The sequence below is a fragment of the Manacus candei genome, unplaced genomic scaffold, assembly GCF_025592945.1.
Source record: "Manacus candei isolate 608988 ecotype Guabito, Panama unplaced genomic scaffold, ASM2559294v1 h1tg000003l, whole genome shotgun sequence".
Taxonomy (NCBI): Eukaryota; Metazoa; Chordata; class Aves; order Passeriformes; family Pipridae; genus Manacus; species Manacus candei.
Window position 1 is genome coordinate 2778063 of NW_026138051.1, and position 20258 is coordinate 2798320.

General features: G+C 50.1%; 2 protein-coding genes across 9 annotated transcripts in view; one reads left to right on the forward strand and one right to left on the reverse strand.

The window, feature by feature from the left end:
* Window positions 1-14676, reverse strand: part of MED12 (mediator complex subunit 12) — a 34444-nt gene extending 19768 nt beyond the window's left edge. For 5 of the 6 annotated variants that reach the window (XM_051789226.1, XM_051789249.1, XM_051789236.1 and 2 more), the window contains exons 1-18: window positions 14481-14676; window positions 14085-14189; window positions 13104-13295; window positions 11200-11359; window positions 9721-9896; window positions 9333-9443; window positions 8548-8802; window positions 6227-6373; window positions 5836-5935; window positions 5004-5140; window positions 4083-4214; window positions 3570-3696; window positions 2706-2935; window positions 2213-2293; window positions 1683-1856; window positions 1312-1456; window positions 293-411; window positions 9-152 (exon numbers count right to left, since the gene is read on the reverse strand). In XM_051789226.1, coding sequence (XP_051645186.1) covers window positions 9-152; window positions 293-411; window positions 1312-1456; window positions 1683-1856; window positions 2213-2293; window positions 2706-2935; window positions 3570-3696; window positions 4083-4214; window positions 5004-5140; window positions 5836-5935; window positions 6227-6373; window positions 8548-8802; window positions 9333-9443; window positions 9721-9896; window positions 11200-11359; window positions 13104-13295; window positions 14085-14189; window positions 14481-14579 — 2634 coding nt within the window. In that variant the 5' untranslated portion in view covers window positions 14580-14676. Of the gene's footprint in view, window positions 1-8; window positions 153-292; window positions 412-1311; window positions 1457-1682; window positions 1857-2212; window positions 2294-2705; window positions 2936-3569; window positions 3697-4082; window positions 4215-5003; window positions 5141-5835; window positions 5936-6226; window positions 6374-7568; window positions 7727-8547; window positions 8803-9332; window positions 9444-9720; window positions 9897-11199; window positions 11360-13103; window positions 13296-14084; window positions 14190-14480 lie in introns of those variants that run through there. The other variant, XM_051789255.1, reaches the window with a different exon arrangement.
* Window positions 14677-15001: 325 nt separating this feature from the next.
* IL2RG (interleukin 2 receptor subunit gamma) lies at window positions 15002-20120 on the forward strand. 3 transcript variants are annotated; one of them, XM_051789412.1, is made up of 9 exons: window positions 15002-15790; window positions 16693-16773; window positions 17408-17498; window positions 17724-17905; window positions 18002-18144; window positions 18250-18412; window positions 18830-18926; window positions 18999-19083; window positions 19185-20120. In XM_051789412.1, exons 1-9 carry the CDS (start codon window positions 15700-15702, stop codon window positions 19386-19388), a joined length of 1137 nt encoding a protein of 378 aa, XP_051645372.1. In that variant the 5' UTR covers window positions 15002-15699; the 3' UTR covers window positions 19389-20120. The 3 variants fall into 3 exon arrangements, with proteins under 3 accessions (XP_051645372.1, XP_051645381.1, XP_051645391.1); XM_051789421.1 differs by lacking the exon at window positions 16693-16773; XM_051789431.1 differs by lacking the exons at window positions 15002-15790; window positions 16693-16773 and adding an exon at window positions 16780-16956.
* Window positions 20121-20258: the final 138 nt, after the last annotated feature.

Consider the following 20258-nt stretch of genomic DNA (forward strand, 5'->3'; position numbering starts at 1 on the left):
GCCCTTACCTGGATGGCAAAGTCAATAAGACCACTGATATTGAGTGAGTACTCCATCAAGTCAAATATGAACTGCACGTGCTGCACCAGAGGCAGGTGGTATGACATTCCCAAAGCAAAGCTGGTGATCTGTTCCAAGACATTCCGAGATACCTGCAAGTGCAAGACAACACTCAGTACTATGTTCCCTTGCAGAAGTCCCTCAGTGGACCCACCTCCCTCTTCCCCTCCAGGAAGCTGCTCTCAGTAACACAAACGGCCCAAGAAAGGCAGCAGCCTTGAGATTTTCATACCTGAGATGTGACCTGGTGCTGATCAAAGTGAGAAAGGTGCTGGAACTTTGCAAAGATATCTTCAGCTGTTGGGAATGCTTCTGGTTTGCTCTTTTTCCTCTTCTGGCCTTCCTCTCCACCTACCAAAGTTGGGAGGATTAAAAAACAGTATTAGGCTACCTTCCTCACCAGAGGACTAGACATCAGCCATTGCCTCCTGTCAGTCCCTCAGCAAGACCAGCTCCTTTCATGCAGTATAGCCAAAAGGTTGAGTCTCTGACCTTGATAAGGACCAACCTGAGTTCAAAACAAACTGCTGAGGAAGGAATTCCTAACCTCCAGAATGACAGTAGGGCTATTCCAAATGAAGGTACTCCTTGGAGCACCCTTCTGTTTTGATTTAGAGGTATACCTATTCCCTGATGAGAACAGGCATTCTGGACTGGAGATGTTCAGCCTCAAAGTTTGTCAGAGAACTCCACCTTTTAAAGTGTTATCTTTCTACCACATTTCACATTGCCTTTCAGGTATCAGACTAAGAAAGAAAAATTGTAGTCAGATTATCAGCTGATGGACATCAGAAGCTTTCTATTGGTTTTGACACAGCTATCCAAATTTCCTATCCTGTGGATCTAGCATGTGCCTGAAGCATAATGGTGTGACACATTTAACCAAGTCTTTGTCAAATATGCACAGGCAAAGTATTTTTTGCTTCCTGTGCAAGGATCTAAATGCAAAAAAATATAGAAAAAAATCTGAGAAGTCAAAGTTTTGGCCAGGGTCTCGTTCTGAACCTTGCATGACTCAATTCTCTTCTGAAGAAAAGTTCAATTAAATAGATATTGTCAGCAGGAAACTGACTGTCTGACTTGCTAGTCAGTATGTTTGAAAACAGAGTACCGTGTCAGACTCTCATTCGCTAATACCTCTTACCACACACTGCAGATTACATAAAATCCTTTCACTGTGAGACTCCAGACAAGGGAGCCAGCCAAGTGGAAAGATGCTCCTACTTCAGAAAGGAGTGTCTCTCTACTAACCTGTCTCTGCAGTACTCTTTCTGTTTAAGACTTTTAGAATGTCTTTGGTTATTTTCTTGATGGTGTGCCGAGCATCGTCCCGTTGTTTTCCAACCCCGAAAAGAACTACCAGCCTTTGGTTACACTCGTGACTGCACGACTCCTCCTGGGGAACCAAAAGAGACAACTGCATTAGCAACTATGAGTCTAAATGTCCTAATCTTGTTTTACATCTGGATGTCTCTAAGGAAAAGCAAAGCTTCATCTCAGAAGCTTCTTTGGGAGTAAGCAAGAAGACATCCAGAAAAGCATGATTGCTCCTTACCCACTCAAAGCAGGGAACCACAGCCTCACAAGAGCACAAGGGGAGCACTTACAGGCAGGTCTCATACCTGAGGAATAGGAAAGTGTGTTGCATACTGGATGTGCCGAGGCTGGTCATACAGGGATGCAAGCATTCCTTCCACAGACTTATCCTTCAGCAGAGGCTTTGCTTCCTTTTCAGGATCTGGTTTTTCAGGGGAAGGGCTGGCTTTAGATTCACAATGCATTGGTGGAGAAAACATCTAGGGAGACATAAGAAAAGGTAGTTAAGGAACATGGTCATGCAACAGTAAAGATTGCTGGTCACTCCCAATCTCCTGGTGCTATCATGGTCATCCATTTCCCATCCCCTTCCATCAGCCCACTTCCTACCCTGCCCAAACACTGGGCTGGCAGTGGCCTGAGCGTTGAGACCCCAGGAATGACTGGGATTCACTCTAATGAACTCTGCATAAACAGGTTATATGAACCTTTTACAGTGTCAACTGCTATACAACCCAGCCAGCGCACACTGGCTCTATAGGAAAGATACACAAATGCAAGGCACATGCTACATACTGACCTATTAACTGAGCAGGTAGAAAAGGCAGGAACATACCGAAAAGTCTGTCTTTTCCATGTCATCAAAGAGCATGCTGGGGTTGTGGTCGATGTCCATGGGCTCTGAAAGACCTGTGTCCTGGGAACAGAAAGAGCAGCTTTACATCTCAGTGATGCATCAAGGAACAAGAGAGTATTTGTTGACTACAGCACTTGATGCCCATGTTGGACGGTGACAGCAACATGCCAACAGGTCGACGGTGCCTGGCAAGTTGGAGCCTAATACACTGCAATCATCACAGACAGGCCTCACACAGCACCTCATGACATTCTGCTGTTTCAAACCATGCAAGATCTTCCTATATTCCTCTTTACAATCTGAGCTTCTTTCCAGCCACTTAAACGGAAATGCTAAGGAAATAGGGTGGGGGAAGGAGGAGCAAGAGTCACTAGTACGTCCTCCAGCACGTAATGGCAAAGAGGCTGCAAAGCTGGTAAAAATGGGCAAGCAAAACAGAGAGATGTGTACAGGAGGGCCATGGTGCTCTCACCTCCAGTTTGATGCCACTGTTCCCCTCCCCTTCCTTCCTGTCATGCTCCTCAGCAGGGTCATCGAAGGGTGAGGGCGGGCGAGGCCCATGAGAATCCATGGCAAGATCACCCCGGGAGATGAGTGTGCACATGTAGATGTTGTGAGAGAAGACATCGTGTCGGATTAGCTCACAGAACAGCAGCACCAGGTTAAAGAACTCCACCTTCTCATTTTCCTTCCCAGGATCAGCTGAAAAAGACAACACAGACAGCCAGGGCTATCAGAGCTCTTCTGCAACACTGAGCAACACCAGTAACTAAGGTGTGGGAAAGTGTTTCCCGATATCTCAACACAGTGACTGGTACCCAATTCTGAGGTTACAGCAGGGACTAAAATCAGAAAACTCAGTTTCAAAAATTAGCAGTTAAGTGAAATGCTCTCCAGTGTCACAGCCCAGAGGCATAGGACTTTAACCTCAAAAGTGCTACTCCTGGGTGTACAAACAGTTGCCTGCATCATTCAGAGCTGCATCCTATTCCCCTTAATCTGTTTGCAGTACTTCCCCTGAAAGGCTATTCCAGATCTTTGTCACTGCTTAAAAACCACCCTCTAGTTCTCAGCCTGAAGTAATTCCTGACTAAGTTATACTCATCTATCCTTGGCCAATGCTCTGTTAACAGAAGTGCTTCTGTATTATCTTTCTGTCATCTGGCCCTGAAATTTGCTTTTCCTCTCTTTCCAAGGTAAGCTCTGGATTGCAAGGAAGCCAGAGAGAGAATTTAGATACACCCAAGACCTACACACAAGCAAACAGCACACAAATTCAAAGTTTGCAGGAGAGGGAAAGCTAGAAACTGGGAGACCACAAGTTCTTATTACATACTTAGCATAGGAGCTTGAGTGTCAAGGAACTGCATAAGGACATCCTGAAAGACAGGAGCACTGGCTGCTGAGAGGGAGCCTGAGGAAATGGAGCCTTTCTCGTCCACGACTTCAGAGTCCCCACATCTCTGCAGAAACAGAAAAAAGTACCAGCTGCTGACACAGTGGAGAAACTTCCTATCCACAAACTCCAAAAAAAAAAAGAGAACTTTTTTATCTTGCACTTACAGGCAAGCCACCACACAGGTTTCTGTAAGCTACTTCAAAGTCTCCAAGTATGCCAGTGCTTCTGCACTGCAATCAGTTGTCCTCACACGTATCCAAGAAATGTAATATGCACCATCCCACAGGCTCATTTATGACCTACACTGGGTTAGGTGGAGCAAATGCCATCACTAACAGCACCAGTGACAAGAGGCATTGTACTGATCAACCTTTGCCTTTCCGTGTAACCATAGTTAGGTAACCTCTGCTCTCCCCTACAGCTGACAGTCTTCCAGGAGTAAGGACCTACTTCAGCCTCTATCTCTGCCTGGCGCTTCTCCAGGAGTTTGGCCACCACCATGGCCCTGTGGCGTCCGGAGCGTTTGTAGCTGACAGCCCACTCGCACAGCAAGGCCACCACCGCATCGTCGTCCGGGGAGATCTGTTGACATATAAGCACTGCAGTGAGAACCTGAGCCAAACAGGAGGGGGGAGCAGACAGAACAGAGAGTCTACTTCTAATAAAGCACAGCCTAAAGATTGCTGCATTCCCCTCTTCCTAACAGAAAGGATGGATGTCAAGCTAGAGCCCTCCTCCTCTGACTCTGTTTTGCAACATGAGGTGAACCATAGCCCCTAAAAATCTCCAGACTGATTCTGCTTCAGGAAATCATCTCTCTTCCAGCAGCACATCTATGAAGTGCTAATCACAGCACTGAGTGAAACACAGTTTCTTGACAGCATTATACAAAGTGTGCAAACAGCCAGTGCTGCAGCCCACTTCCAGGAACCAATATAGTACTGGTTGCACTATGGTCCTACACATCATAAATACGTCATCTCCCAGGCTAAGAGGAACCTGAACTGTGAGCTCCCAGACTTCCAGGAAGCAGCAGCCAGCTCACAGTTTGACAAGTTTACTCCTCTCAGACACATAACAAGTCTTTATCATCAATCTGATGTCTTTCATCAGGAGACTCTTCTCAGCTGTGTGAATTCTCCCAAGCTTACACGTATTTGTTCATGTAGACTTTCTAGAGCACAGACCCCCCTCTCACTTTAGTACCTCCCTAACAAGGTTGCATGAAATCCTTTTCAATGGAGATCGCATCTCTTGGCCAAAGGCCACTACCTAGTCAGCTCTCTGCAGACACAGGACAGTAACAGTGGGATATAAACAAGAACATAGCCACGTCCAAGACCAGGGCCCAGCAGCAAAGTCCCAGGGCACCTCATGACTGTCTTTAGTTGGACCCAGCCCAAATATCCTGTTATACAAGGAATCCAAAGAGTTGCTGAAGTCAGATCTTTCAAAGCTGTGACTGTCCAGAACTTCTAAAGTGTGCAAGACACGGCCAATAGTGAAACCTAGAAGAGAACAGAGAAGAGAAATGCATATTTGGCACCTGGTACAACAGACTGTAGAGCAATACCAGATGTGTTTCCAAGGTCAGAAAGTCCTACGCCTCGTATCAAGACCCGTTCCATGAGGAAGAAAAGATGAGTTGTAGTTACAGGTGATTCTCTTCTAAGGGGAACAGAAAGTTTGGACCCTTCATCCAAAAGGCAGATGGACCCTTCTCTAAGGGAAGGCTGCTGCCTCCCTGGGGGCTGGGTTGGGGACATCATATCATGAAACTTCCTAGCCTGGTATATCCCTCACACTATTACCCATTACTGGTCTCCCACACAGGGGGAGATGAAGTTGCAGTGTGTAATCCAAGGGTGATCAAAAGGGACTTCAGAACCTTGGGACCATTAATAAGGCATTCTGGAACACAGGTTATTTTCTCTTCTACTCTTCCAGTTGCAGGCAATGACACTGGAAGAAACAGATGGACCCAGTCTATTAACACATGGCTCTGTGGTTTGTGTCACCACCAAAATGTTGGTCTTTTTGGCAATGGGATGGCCCACAGCACCAGGCATGCCATTTCTTCCTCCCCCGGCAGTAAACACGAACAGTAGCAAATAAGAAAAATCAAAGAGAACAGCCAGACTGGAAGTTTGTCAGGGTAACACATGGAGCAGGGGAAGAGAAACTTTATCCTACAGCAAGTTACCTGCTGTGGTTTCCTGGCACTTGTCAAACGACCAGCGAACCTCCACAGCCTGGCCACGTTCCTTTATCTGCTGCTCGATCTCACGCAGCTTTGCCCGAACCTAAAAGCAATGGACTTGTGTAAACAAACATAAGGATGCCTCAGAAGTCCTGTGAACAAAATTATCAGAAAACAGAGAGCATGACAGTAACTCTACTTAAGGTTAGATTGTGCCCATCTTCCAAGGACATCACTGTCTTGCTTATAGCAGAATGGGAGCAGTTAATTCCTGGGGAGTGAGACAGCACCTCCAGCTCTGCTTATCACACAACATGAAAAGAAAACTCTGAAAGAGCTAAGACATAGCTATTATCTCAGACCACAAGAGCTCCCTTTGCTGAAGGCTGCTCACCTGCTGTGTAAAGGCTGAATTCCCTCCTGGCATGGGTAAGTTGGATGGGGCTATAGGCAAGTGGTCCAGTGGAGAGCCAGTTTTTATCCTGCTATCAGTTAAGGAGTAATGCCACACAAGGGCACTTGGGCAACACAGAATTATACTCTGCAACAGATAGAAAGGTAAGTATCACTGAGCAAATCAAGGTCAAAACAATTAAGTTACACAACTTTCTACAGAACTAACCACTACTTTACCCTATTGCCCAGGCATTCATCATCCTGTATACAAAATATTTACTATTTGGGTGGGGTTTTTTTGTTCTGAGCTCTGAAAGAGTCTTTGGACTATACTAGAGTAGAAAGGAGTAAACTAGAATTTTTTGCTGCACTGAGTTTCTTGCCCTAGGTATGCTTAGGAAGCCAAGACCAGAGTTCCACATTATCCAAAAGCAGCAACATGCTGCAGAGCTCTCCACTGCTTCCAAACAGAACTTATTTTCTACAACTCACACAGTCAATGCACAATCCAACCCTCATGATCCAGGAGCAGCACTTACATGAGGGACTTAGAGCCCTCAAAAAGAATAAAGAATGAGAAGAAATATGAGGTAACAGACACAAACTAATTATACCATACTGTTTAATAATCACAAATGTGATTACAGGGATTATTAAAATAACAATACCACGTTATATGCATTCTCATTCTTTTATGATCTCGTACACTCACATAAATACAGACAAAACTTCACTGAACCATTCCTACAATACTCCCCTACAGCTTCTGGCTCACAAGGAGACAGACATTAAAGACAGACAACCAAGGCTGTTTTAAACACTCAAACCAAAGAATCTGCCATATCTTGAGATGATCTGAGCAAAGGTCAATTATGCACAATGTTAGAAATGCATCTCTTTCCAGCCTGACCTCACCCAGCTCAAACTTCCAACCATTGGATCTTATTCTTCCTTAGCCTTATCTACCATCAGCAGATCAGGATATCTGTAGATTTATCAGAAGAGCTCTTCTGACACTTACTAAAGATCAGATCATCATTAACCAATGTCAATTTTTAAGCAGGTTGTGTTCAAACCCAAATCAGTCAAACTTTTGAGGTATATATGCTCAGACATTCCCCTAAAGTAAGCTCCCCAAATAGAGGATTTTTATATTAAAAAGACATGTTTTATCACATAGAAAATGGAAAAAAGAACCCTCTCAACTTCTTTAACAGAAAGTGACCCAGACAGACTTAAAAGGAATGCAAAGGGGTTATTTATAAACCCACACTGCTCTCTAATCCTTGCAGAAAAATCCTTACTTCTAGCCAACCGTACTATAGGAATTTTCTTTCTACCCTGTTTGAGAGCTGGCTGGCTGCTTCTTGATCCTGTCAGGGCTCCTTCATCTCAAGTTTCTCTCTTGAGCAGCAGGTTCCCAAGCTTTGTGCTCTCTTCCTCTCCAACTCCTGCTCCATCCTGCACTCTCTGGGACCTCCTCTGCTTTAACGAGCTTCTTTTCTCCCCTGGAAGAAACCAACTCCACTCCTTCTGCATGGACCCACCTGACCTAGTCACTCTCCTCTTGAAGGAGAAAAACACAGTCATGAATGAATACACACACTGAACAGAACTCATCTATCTCTTTCTGACACAAGGACAGTAAGGACCGAATCCCACAGGGTCACAAAAGCACCTGCCCTTCAAAAACCTACCAATAAGGCTTTGGCAACCTTGCCCTTTCATTGCAATGTAAGGTTTAATCAATCTTGAGTATAAAGATTATGAATTAAGAGTAGTTTCTTTTCACAGCCTGCTGTTACTCCTAAACCATTAAATTCTTCCATAAAGTGGGAGGGGCTTTTTTTTTGTGTGTGCTGATTGTTTGGTTGTGGGGGGTTTTTTTGTGTTCTGTGGGAACTTTTTTTCTGATGAGGAGATGTTTGCTTTTAAGACAAAATTACAAAGCACTTTCATTTCTGGCATCATTTCCTTTCCTAAATGACAACCTGCTATTGACATACTCAAGATGAAATAAGCCTCTTTCTCATCCCTTCTTTTGTAAAGCCTTCCAGTCATGAGAGGCACCTGTGAGTAGAGCAAAAGGCTCTATTCCAACCCATTTTTCTTATGCAAGTCAGTCAAGGGCACTGATCACAGTGCTACAGCACTGATGTCTGGCACAAAAGCTCTTTAAACACATCAGCCACGACAATCATGGTTTGATATTTCTGTACTCGGGAAGCTGCTGACTCAGACTGTAATGATTTTTCTGTGATGGCACACACAATATAAATTGTCCCTGTTGACCCCACAATCACCATTACTTAAACCTACCTGCAGGATGCAGCTGAGCCCATACACCACTGGCCGGTGCTGGGGGCACAGCAGCAGGTCGCTGAAAGGGCTGGGAGGAGGATTCCCTGCAGCTGGCTGAGGGGTGGGAGTTGCAGGAAGAGCATTCCCTGTCTGGGCAGACAGGATGTGTGGTGGGTGCCCACCAGCACCATCCAGCTGCATAGCCAGCCTGCGGGTGCAGAAGTAGGCCAGACGTCTGGACAGGTAGGCAGACTGCACAAACTCCCCCGAGTACTGCAGGGAACACGGGGAGGGGGGAAAACAGCCTTGTCACAAGCAGTACAGGAGAAACCCTCGACCTTCCCAAAGTACTGCTTTTTACAGAGCTCCTTAGCACCATGGATCACCCACTGGCTACTAAGCATCAGAAAAAACCTTGAAATGCTCTACGGCAATGACTTCATGTATAAAAATGTACCCACACCCAGCCTTCCCAGGGCTTCAAAGGTTTGCCCAGAATCTGTTGCCAAAGAAACAAAGAAAAGCACCTTCCATGTACTGGTGCATGAGTACAACTATCACAGCTGTGACATGGGGGCAGGGATTACCAAATCCAGTGCAGGGAATCAGGGTAAAGGAGAGAAAAAACAGAAGACAACAGGACTAAAAAGATATCCTTGCATGAGCTAAGAAGGATGCTCACAGGGACACTCCCTGGTGTTCTTGGTGCAAAATAGCTCATCATCCCCTTAGGCAAACGGAAGGGGATCGACAACAGCAGAAGTCAGCACTCTTCTAAAGCAAGCTGGGCTCATATTTCTCACCCTCAGCAGCAAAGGTAGGAGCATTTTCAGAAATTCATCCTCTCCTGACCGTATCTTCTCAAAACACTCAAGGACCCATGTCAGGAACTCATGCCGGTCCAGCATTCCATCCTGCACATGAATAAAAGCAGAGCACATGAACACAAGCTGAAGTAACATTCACTAAGGTAAGGCAGAACAGCAGCAGCTTGCTTTCCAACAGTGGACAAAACTCTGCAAGTTCACACAGTTCTGTAGTACCCCTGTTCTAATACTGAGCTCAAAACTGCATTTAGTCCTAATGGTCTATTCACAGAAAGAGAATATTCTGCAGAAATAAATCACCTGACATCCACTCCCGAGCCCTCCCCTGCTACACACACACCCAGCAGCCCCCCAGGTCCCTCACCTGGAACATGAACATAGCCAGTTTCTCGTTGTAGTCCCACTGCTTCAAAGCCTGTTCCACCTCTTGGGGCATTGGTCCTGATGGTGAACCACAGCCTTGCCCTGGGAGCTGCCTGTAGAACTCTGCAATCTTCTGCAGCTGCTCTGACAGGTATTTGGTGATGATCTGTGTCCATTCTGAAGAGGAAACAAACAGGTTACCAGTGAGCACCGTGGTAAACAGGGGCAGGAAAGAACCAGGTTGGTGCACAGGTGGAAACCTAAAAATGTTCCTGTTGTTTGAAACGGACAGAAAGACAAAGAAAGAAAAATGAGGGCCACAATATTAGCTTTGTTTGTGCCATGGAGGTGTGAGGGAGGAAGAGACATCCACAGAAATAGAGAACAAGGGGAAAAACTTCTGAGTCTGTGGGGCAGGGTTACTTTGTACTGGAAAAGTTGGGAAGAAAGATTCCTCAACTGCAGTTGTTGAGAATCAGCAGGCAGAGAGAAAAGACTTTCTAGCAGAGAGCAGTGTTAGGCCAGTCTAGTTCAGCATCCTCAATAATCTGACAGACAGCAGAAACACTGGAAACACTTCAAGTCTGAACTTGTTCTTAGTCTCTTCCAGCTATCAGTGTAAAGCCACAATCAACAATTTTTAAAAAAGAATTGTTTTTACCAAAACTTAAGTGTGTAAGAGACAAAGTCAATTAAAGTGAAAGCATGATTACACTCCTCTGGGACAATGCAGATGGAAAACCAGGGCAAAATATGCAAGAACATGAAACAAACAACACTTAGAGTGTCAGCAGTAGGGACATAACCCAAAGGAAGAGGAAAGCAAATGGAATAAATATGTGTAACAAATCAATCAACCTCCAGACACAGAGTTAATAAGCCTGTGTAATTTTTATACCAGAGATAAATAAGAAGGCATAGGGGGGAAAAAAAGTAATCCATGGACTTTGGTTGCTAATACTGATTTTCAAAGGTGTGTGATCAGGTTGTATAGTCCCAGCCATACAAACCAGAACACAGCTGCTCCTAGACTGCAGCAATCTGGAGCAGGCCAGGATGTAAAGGATGCTGGATCCAGTAATGCTTAATGAAATTGGAAACACAGACAAGGAGTAACAGACCAAAATTCTCTGGGAAACCTACTCCCTTGGAAAGTAGATAATCAGTCATCTCTGAATTGTAACATTTATAGTCTTTGTAAGGTAAAAAAAAAACCAGGTTATACTGCAAAGGAGCTCAGAATTTAACTGGGAGAAAGCAGAGGCTGGCTCTCAGGAAGTGTTTGTGGCTGCTAAGACTTATTTTTCAACAGTGTACCCTCACAGGTGGGCCTGTTTCAGTTATGCACATAAGCACACAAGGACTTATCAGCAGGAAACAAGTTTATACGGATTTTCAGGCTACCTCTTCCTAATCAAGAGCAGGCTGAGAAGGAAACACCTGTGATGGACAAAACCAGCGCTTCACACAAAGTGCTTACCAATGAAGGGATCAATGACATGACGCTTTTTCACCTTGGTTTCTGTGATGGCAGCATAATAGGCACAAGTCATTTTGATAAGCCATGCTGCTCTCATTACTGGAACGGTGTATTTTGCCAAATAACCAAAGACTTCTTCCTTCTTGCTAAAGATGGGCACCTATAACAGAATTGAGAGGGAGAAATGAGCCAAGGACTTGGATGGGAACTATTCCAAAGCAGCTACATCTGCTGCAGGTGCTGCAAGCTGTGAAAAAAGTAAAAGGTAAGAGGCTACTGTGTTGCTCTGTATCTCAAAAAGCCTACTGCAAAAATTCACCTCTGGTCAGAAGGCACCAGTACCAGAGCTACGTTTCAGTATAAAGAGAAGCAAAACAAATTGAAAGAAGAGAGAAAACATAATTACATCACTGTAAATCCATGCCCTGAATGCTGCAAACATCTTGGAGGCCATCCTCCAGACAGCATCTAAACAACTACAAAAGATACAGACTAAGGACTGAGTCAGAAACAGAGTATCTGCTGTACAGACAGAAAACAGGACTCTTCGCTTTGTAAACAAAGCACAGTGGTTACAAAAGTTTTGTAATATCATGAATACCCCACAGGAGACTGTGAGAAACAGAGAATTGAGTAACATAGTAGGAAGGAACTCATTAATCCAAGATTCAAAATTCAAGATCCAACACAGGAGGATACCAGTGAAATCATCAGAGTGCAGATCTATAAACCAGGAAGCAACAACACATCACAGGAAAAAGTACAGCTGTGGGGCTCATTTCCACACAATACTCTGGAGAGCATACATAAGGAATGAAACAAATTCCCAAAGAATAGGCCCATTTGGTAGATACCTTTAAGTCCCTGAACTACTGACAATTCAATTATTTACCTGCTATGCTTCTCACGTTCTTCCCAATTACTCTGATTCCTCCAAGACACAAAGGCACAGACTACTTGGCTACTGACAGTCGCTGCCTTCCCATCTAAATCCACAGTAACTGACGGAGCCCATTGCAGGAAAACTGGGGAAAGCCTTGAAAGGTTCAAGTTTTCACAATGACCTCAGGAAACTGGCAGCAAACAGCCAAAGAAAGACACAAGGACTAAGTTTATAAAGAGACAGATTGGGGGAAAGTCTGATTACTTTATTTCCTCTCAAGAATGACTCAGGACCTCAAGGAACAGACAAATTCCATCTTCTAAACTATGTGCTCCACTACCATTTCACAGCTGGGAGTTCTGTTTTTCCACAAGGCGTACCAGATTCCCAAGTTCCTTGTTTATGTGCCTCCCCTGGGAGAGAGCTCTCTCCCCTTGCTGTCGGGCCTGATAAAATGCAGGGAGACCCTTTTTTCATACTCTACAGAATTCAAGGCTACAAGGGAAATATCTACCCCTAGAGCCCAGGGCACAGAAATACTGTAGCCTGGCTGAGACCAAGTGATAGCACACATAATCTCCTCAGCTCAAAACCAGAAACAAGTCACTCCAACAGCAGTCTGGTAAGTCACTTAGCTGATTATTTTCAGTAGTTCTCACTATGGCTTTTGACAACCTGAGAAACCCTCCACAACAGAAATGTCCTAATCTAAACAACAGAGCAAAGGCAACAGTGGCAGCTCTTCCGAAACACGTTTGAACCTTAAAATAAATCAGTTGTGTCCTACAAGCCAAAAGGCAAAGCTGGACACACCTCCAAACAACAGACAAGGGACCAGTTCTCTGAGTGGGGATGACTACAGTCAGGGTTCTACAAATCCTGGATCCACTCTTCAAGCTGAAAACTACACGAGATGTACAGATAAGAAACTTCTCCAAACAGTAAAAACCTTCAGAAACACTTCAGAAACAAGCCCAGATTAAATTCTCTGCCCTGCCAGGACACCTCTCCTGTAGCATACCTTCTTAGCAAGATGAGTGAGGGGCTTAGTTCCAGCCAGGTCTGTGAACCAGTTGTTTATGGCACTCTGAGAACGTGCTGTCACCAGCCAAAAGTTATCCTTCTGGTTCACCTGGGGTTTCCGCCTCCCTGTGTCAGGCAGTGTGTTGCACCGCAGCTTTTCTGCAATAATACTGCTGAAATTCGAGCTGATCTGGAAGAGAAAAAAAGGATTAATTACACTTCACGACTCAAAGATCTGTTTTCTGTGTGCTTAAAACCTTATTTATCGCTCCTTCCAGAAGCATCGACTTTTGAAACACAAAAAACCTGCCAGTAAATTCCTTTGTTATGCTTGCAGAGATGAATGCTTCCAGACAACTCATACAATAACCAAGCAGGGACTGGAGATGGACACAGCACTTCATAAATACCTATCAAACCAGACAGAAGGCGCTTCTCAGACAGAAGTCAGCCAAGAAAAACAAATATCCTGTGCTCATTGATTGCCTTCCAACCCAGGTCATTACTAGTCCTTCTGTTGGGGAGGCCAGGAAGTCAACATCTTGATTTCAGAGACTGGAAAAATGGAGTTGAAGCCCGTTATGTAACTCCCCTGTTTGAACTGCCAGATGTTTCAAGAAATCTTACTTCTCTTTTACCGTGAACATGATGTAACCAAACCAGTAAGAACTTTCCCTCTCCTGGGATCGTAGCCTTCTGCTTTAACTGCAGAGTATGGGGAGTCCCAGATGCTGGTTTTACTGAGACTGCAGATACAGACCTGACCCTAAGATGTATAGAGCAAAGTAGGAACTCTCTTGCAGAGGTGGGAGACAGTTCTAAAAGAATGCAGAACTTGGACTGCAAAGAAAGAGAGGGTCAGGTCCTAAAACTACTCATTCTAAAGGAAAAGGTCTCCTGGCTCTCGGCACAGAGAAGGAAATAAGAGCCAGGGCTGCCCAGGATCCCGCAGCCCACCCTGCTAAAGGCCCCGTCTCACCTTCGCCGGGTTGAAATTGACATTTTTGGCACTGCCGTGCTCGTCCCCGGAGACCGCCGGCTGGTTATTGAAGCCTTGCTTGACATTCAGCGCAGTCAGCTCATCCTGCGGGGGGGAAGGACGGTCAGCGGGGCCCGGCGCGGCCCCTCCGCGCCCACCGCCGCCGCCTCCGTCCCCAGAGCGGGGGCCGAGCGAGGCCAGGCTCGGCTGCTCCCCGGCCCCCGCCACCCTGCCCCGCCCCTCCCAGGGCAGTGCGGGACACCGGGACAGCGGCGCCCCCGGCCCGCCCAGCGCCGGGCCCCGCTCCCGACCCCCGCCCTGCCGCCCCGCCGCCTCCCCAGGTCCGGTCGCAGCGCGGCGGTCCCGCACCCCGCGTCCCCCCCAAGGCTCCCTCACCTCCTTCTGCTTGGGGTCCTGCGGGTACACGTCGGGCGGGCCGAGGCGCGGGCGCTTGAGCGGGCGGTGCTCGTAGCTGAGGACGCCGAAGGCCGCCATGGCCGGGCGGGGGCGGCCGGGCCACAACAAGGGCCGCCGGGGCCGCCCGCGCCTGCGCGCTGCGCGCTGCGCCGGGCACGGCGGGGACCGGCGGCACGGCCCGAGAGCCGCCGAAGACGCGCCGAGGGAGGACGGGCAGTCCCGAGCGCCGCCGGAGAGGCACGAGTGCTGCCGGAGAGGCACGAGTGTCGCCGGAGAAACCCGAAGCTTGGCCGAGAGAGGACGGACAGTCGCGAGTGTCACCGGAGAGACCCGAGTGTCGCCGAGGCCGGGCCGAGTAAACACGAAAAGGTCCGAGCGCAGACGGAGAGACCCGAAGCGAAGCCGAGAGAACGGAGATTCCCGAGCGCTGCCGGAGAGGCCCGAAGCCGGACTCGGGGTGGACGGAGAGTCCCGAGCGGCGCCGGAAAGTGCCGAAGAAGGACGCGGCGGCCCGAAGGGCCCGTGACCAACAACACCCCCCCACCTTCCACGGCGGCCCCGACACCGGGACAACCCCGGCCACCGACACCCCCTGCGGCCACCGCTGCATCGTCCCCGGCCCCCGGACACCGGCGGTGCTGTCACACACACACAGCCCCGCCGGGACTGCCCCGGTGCCGCCCGGTTCCCAGGGAGCCGGCTGGGCTGCAGACTGGGGTCCCCACAGCTGTCCCGCTCTTGGGGACAGCCCCGTGCGGTGATCCCTGCGGCAAGGCGGAGCGAGCCACGGGGACATGGCAGGAGGAAACGGGAATCCCAGCGGGATGGGCCGTCTGGTTCCAGTGGGATCTGTGGGATCCCACTGGGGTGAGCCATGGGGTCCCAAAGGGATGAGCCGTGGGGTTGCAGTGGGATCTGTGGGATCCCACTGGGGTGAGCCATGGGGTCCCAGTGGGATGAGCTGTGGGGTCCCACTGGGGTGAGCCGTGGGTTCCCAGTGGTATAAGCCGTGGGGTCCAAGTGGGATGAGCCATGGGCCCCCCCTGGGGTGAGCTGTGGGCCCCATCAGAGTGGCCCTGGAGCAGCACATGGGGTGGGCCCCTCGGTGCAGGCGGTGCGTGGGGCAGGAAGCGAGGGCGGAAGCCACAGCCCTGCACGGGGCTGTTCGCATGCGCCCCATGGCCAGCCCCACCCCACCATGGCAGCTCTTGCCACCTTCCTGGTGCCTGTCCTCCTCCTCCTCCTCTGTAGGCCGGACCCCTGCCCTGCTGCTGCCCACAGCCAGCCAGGTAAGGGGGCACATGGGCCCATGGGGAGGTGGGAGGCCGCAGATCCCCACTGTGGGTGGGGATGGAGCCAGTGATGGCGGGCGAGGAGGGCAGGATGTGGGGCTGTGTGGGCTGGCGCGCTGTTGGGGGCTGCGCCAGAGACCCTGTGACCCCCCAGTGTGCCCCAGGACCCCCGGCACCTACATGGCCCCTTGCAAAGGGGCTGCCAGGAGAGACAGGCTGTGCCAGGGAGCCCCGTTGGGTGTCCTTGCTCCCACCCCAGCGATGGAGCGTTGCTGACACACCACCAGCCCCATGGCTACTAGTCCTGCAGCGCTCCTGGCCCCATTACTCTACTGGCAGGCCCATGCTCTCCATGGGTGCTGGCCAGGCTGGCAGCCTAGTGGATCTGCCCTTTCCATCCTGGTCACGTCAGCAGTGCTGTGCACAGGAAGGGAGACAGCAGCTTCTCTTTCCACCTGGCACCCTCATCCCAGCCATCGTTTTCTGGGAAAAAATCCACCTCTTGGCTGGCTGTCAGCAAAACAACAGCTTTCTGTGGAAACACAGCCCCTCTGTATCCCTGGACCTCCTGGGCTGCTGGGAAGGTGTCCTTCATCTTCATGTGTGGAAACAGCCAGAGCGCAGCCTGTTTGCTGCATTGTGTTACACCACAGCTCAGAAAAGCCTGGCTCTGGCTTTTTCCTGCTCCTGCAGTTCTGGCTGGTGAGTTTGGACCTTGGGTGGGACCAGATGTCCCACTGCCTGGTTTTTAGGGTGAAAACCTCTCATTTTCTGTGAGTCTGCAGGACAGCTCTCAGCTACCAGCAGCTTGGTTGGCACTTGAGAGAGCTCTGTGAGGTGTCTCAGTCCATCAGAGCAGCTCGTCCCACAGCGAGATGTGCTTCTGAGCACCAGAGCAGACTGTGGTGTCATAACTGATGGGACCAGCACTGCTGCTGTGGCCCTGCAGCCTCCTGCCAGCCCAGGATGTGGCTACATGGGTAAGAACCAGGCCTGGCACAGTGCAGCAGAAGGAGGGGGCAGAGGAGCCAGCATGAGTTTCCTGCAGAGATGGAGACTCAGAGGCTCAGCCTGTGGTGGAGGGGCTGTGGTGGGAAGCAGCCCAGCACAGCCTTGATCACCCAGACACAGAGACACATGAGCACCTGCAAGCACCCAAAAGGGTAACAGTGAGATGAATTTAGCCAGGATGGAGACACCAGGCATAAATACTGAAAAAAAAACCCCTGATTTTCTCATGGGACAAACAAAATGGGTTGGCAGAGAGGGACTTGTATCCTGCCCCACACCAAGGAGCTGCAAACAGCAGCTGTGGGATGACTAAGGGGAGTAGATGGAGGACTCAGGGTGAAACACCACATCCACAGCGTGAAAAGCCAACAGCACAGATGTGGGAGAGACAGCAGTCCTTTAGAGGAAGATGTGGGGCTGCTGGCAGCCCAGGCGTCACCAACACAGCTATGCTGGAAAGAGATGGGCTTGTTTGGCTAAGATGGAGAAAGGCTCATAGGGATATGCAGGGACCTTAGCATGTGCTGTGTCTCCCTGGTGTACCCTTGGGCCCTGGCACAGCCTCCCACCACCACGATGCCCAGCAGTGTCTATCATTTGCAGAGGTGAAGTGTGTCCTCTTCAACGAGGAGTACATGAACTGCACGTGGGGGAGCAGAGAGACACTCAAGGCCAACTACTCCCTCTACTACTGGTAGGTGTCCCTTTTCCACAGCCTGGTGTCCAGCGGTGGGTCCCCGTGCAGGGGGACTACTGCCAGCATCGCTGGTCCCATCAGGCTGCTCCTCCTCCACAAGCCCAGGGTGGGGCAGGCTCTGTCTCCAGGGCAAGCAGGATGGGATGTGCTGGGGAGAGGGGTCCCCAGGAGGGCTGGGGCATGTGAGGCCTTGGGGAGCCCCGGTAAATCCCTGTGGCACAGGTACAGGAACACATCCAACAAGGTGGAGTGCAAGCATTACCGGCAGGACCAGGACATCAGAGTCGGCTGCCACTTCAACCAGGACGAGATCATCCAGTTCCAGCCTTTCCACGTCCTTCTCAAAGCCAGCATGGGCGGCAGCACCCTGGAGATCAGCAAGCGCATGGAGCTGCAGGACCTGGGTATGGATTGGTCCCCCAGGGCTGACCCATCAGGTCCCAGCTGGCAGCAGGGCCATGGGGACATGGGGCCAGCACTCACCAGGCATTCACCTGCAGTGAAACCAGATGCGCCCGTCAACCTGACCATCCACAACATGAGCAACAACCAGCTGCAGCTGACCTGGGCCACCACATACCCCAAAGCCAAGTGCCTGGAGCACGCTGTGAAGTACAAGAGCAACAAGGACACCGACTGGATGGTGAGAGCCCCTGGGCACAGTACCCTTGTGACTGTGCCTAGGGAGGAGCTGTGCACCAGCCTCCATGGCAGTCCCAGCCCACAGCCATGGCTCATGTCTCTGCAGGAGATCTCGGTGAATGGAGATGTCTTCTCCTTACCCAGTGTGGACTACAAGAAGTTCTACACCTTCTATGTGCGCAGCAAGGTCAACAAATACTGCGGCAGGACCCAGCTCTGGAGCGAGTGGAGTGCCCCAGTGGTCTGGGGCAGCAACTCCACCAGCAAGGGTAGGTCCTGGGGCTGTAGTGGGATGGGATGGGATGGACTGAAGCATGGCAGGGCTCAGCAGGTGAGGGATGGCCAAGCAAGTAGAGAGCTGGCCTGAGGTGGCAGCTGTAGGGGCAAGACCCATCCGGGCACCTGGAGTGCAGGCAGCAGCATCAGCCCCTGCTGCTTTGTACTTCTGGAAGCCAAACACACCCCAGCAGTGGGACCTGCTGACTTTTGCCAGGGGTTTCTTAGCACTGGAGGGCTGCCCTGGCATGGCTGGGCCAGGAGAGGGTCACCAGCCAGTTTTGGTGGTAGCGTGGCAGGGCTTGGAGGTGGGCCCCTTCTCCATCCTCTGCTCCCAGAACAATGCCATGGCCACCCACTGCCATGGTCGTGTACTGTCTGGGCATCAGTGTCACCTTGGTTCTTTCCAGGCACAGTCCACTGGTTCTGGATCCAAACGGTCTTGATCTCCATTGCCTCCTGCCTGATCTTGCTGGCCCTTGTCATCCTGCTGGTGCGCATGGAAAGGTGAGTGTGGGGAGCTGATGGGGGGGCAGCAGCACTGGGGCTCTTCCCCTCTGACAAACCTCTCCCACACAGGGTATGGGTCATCCTAATGCCTCGAATTCCCAACCCCAGCAAGAATTTCGATGAGCTCTTCATCACCCACAATGGCAACTTTCAGGTGAGGCAGATGCAGACGGCCCTGCCCTGGGCTCGCCCTGCACCGCGGGGTTGGGGCTGGGCTGGGTGGTGGCTCCTCTCACTCTGCTCTGCTCCCTGCAGGAATGGGCCGGAGTCCCCAAGGACGTTGTGGAGAGCTTCAAGCCCAACTACAGCGAGAACATCTGCTATGTGAGTGAGCTGCCACCCAAGGACAGCTACGAGCCCCTCTGGGAGAGCAGCAACCCCCCACCATCTGTGATGCCTTCGGCCTCACCTGCCCCCGGCGAGCACAGCCCCTACAAGAACAGCTACGGGAGAGTGTGACACACCCCTGCACCCCCCACGCTGCACAGCTTTGCTGCCAAAACCTCACTGCTCTACAGGCCCTGCTCCCTGCTCCTGCCATGCCTCCCCCAGCTGCCCCTGGTTTTGCTTCCTGCAATGGCCACACTCAGCCCCCCATGACACAGGGGCTGCACTGCACTGCAGGTGCTGGGGGAGCACGGTGTGCTGGGTGCCCTGGGGGCTGCACTGGGGGCACTGGTGGTGCACTGGTGCCCACAAGCACCAGGGATGTGTCCTGGCAAGCAGGCAGGGGCCACTGGCAAACTGATGGGGACATGGGGGATGAGGAGTGCCAGGGAGACCAAGAGTGGAAAAATAATGGAAGACACCTGAAGAGTATTTAAACATGTTCAAGTGACTTGCAGCTGGGTGTAGAAAAACATATATACCATACTCTTAGATGTTTAGCCTTGTGTGTTTGGCAAGTAGAACTTCTGTGTTTAGATAACACAGGCTTGTGATAGACTTAGTGGCACCTTATTTAACATGCTTGAGATTCCTGCCCTGCTATGGGAAAGATCAAATCACAGTGGTAAACCAGGACTGCACAAATCCTTGATAAACAGGCAAAAACAGCAGGTTCAGTGATTCTCCAGCACAGGCCAAGCTCCACAGTACCTGCATCCCTGCTTGTCTGCCTCTGCCCAGGTGCTGCTTGGGGAATCCTCCAGTCCTCGAGATAATGAAAATAAATTTCCTCTTTGCCTTTCATCCCTGGTTTTGTGGTTGTTCCTGTGTCCTGCCTCTACCAGCTCAGACCACAAGCCACTGTGTTACCCTGGGGCCCTGGGCAAGCCTGGCAGTTCCCCCAAGGCCTCGCTGCTCCTTGCCTGCTCCCCAGGTTTCCCC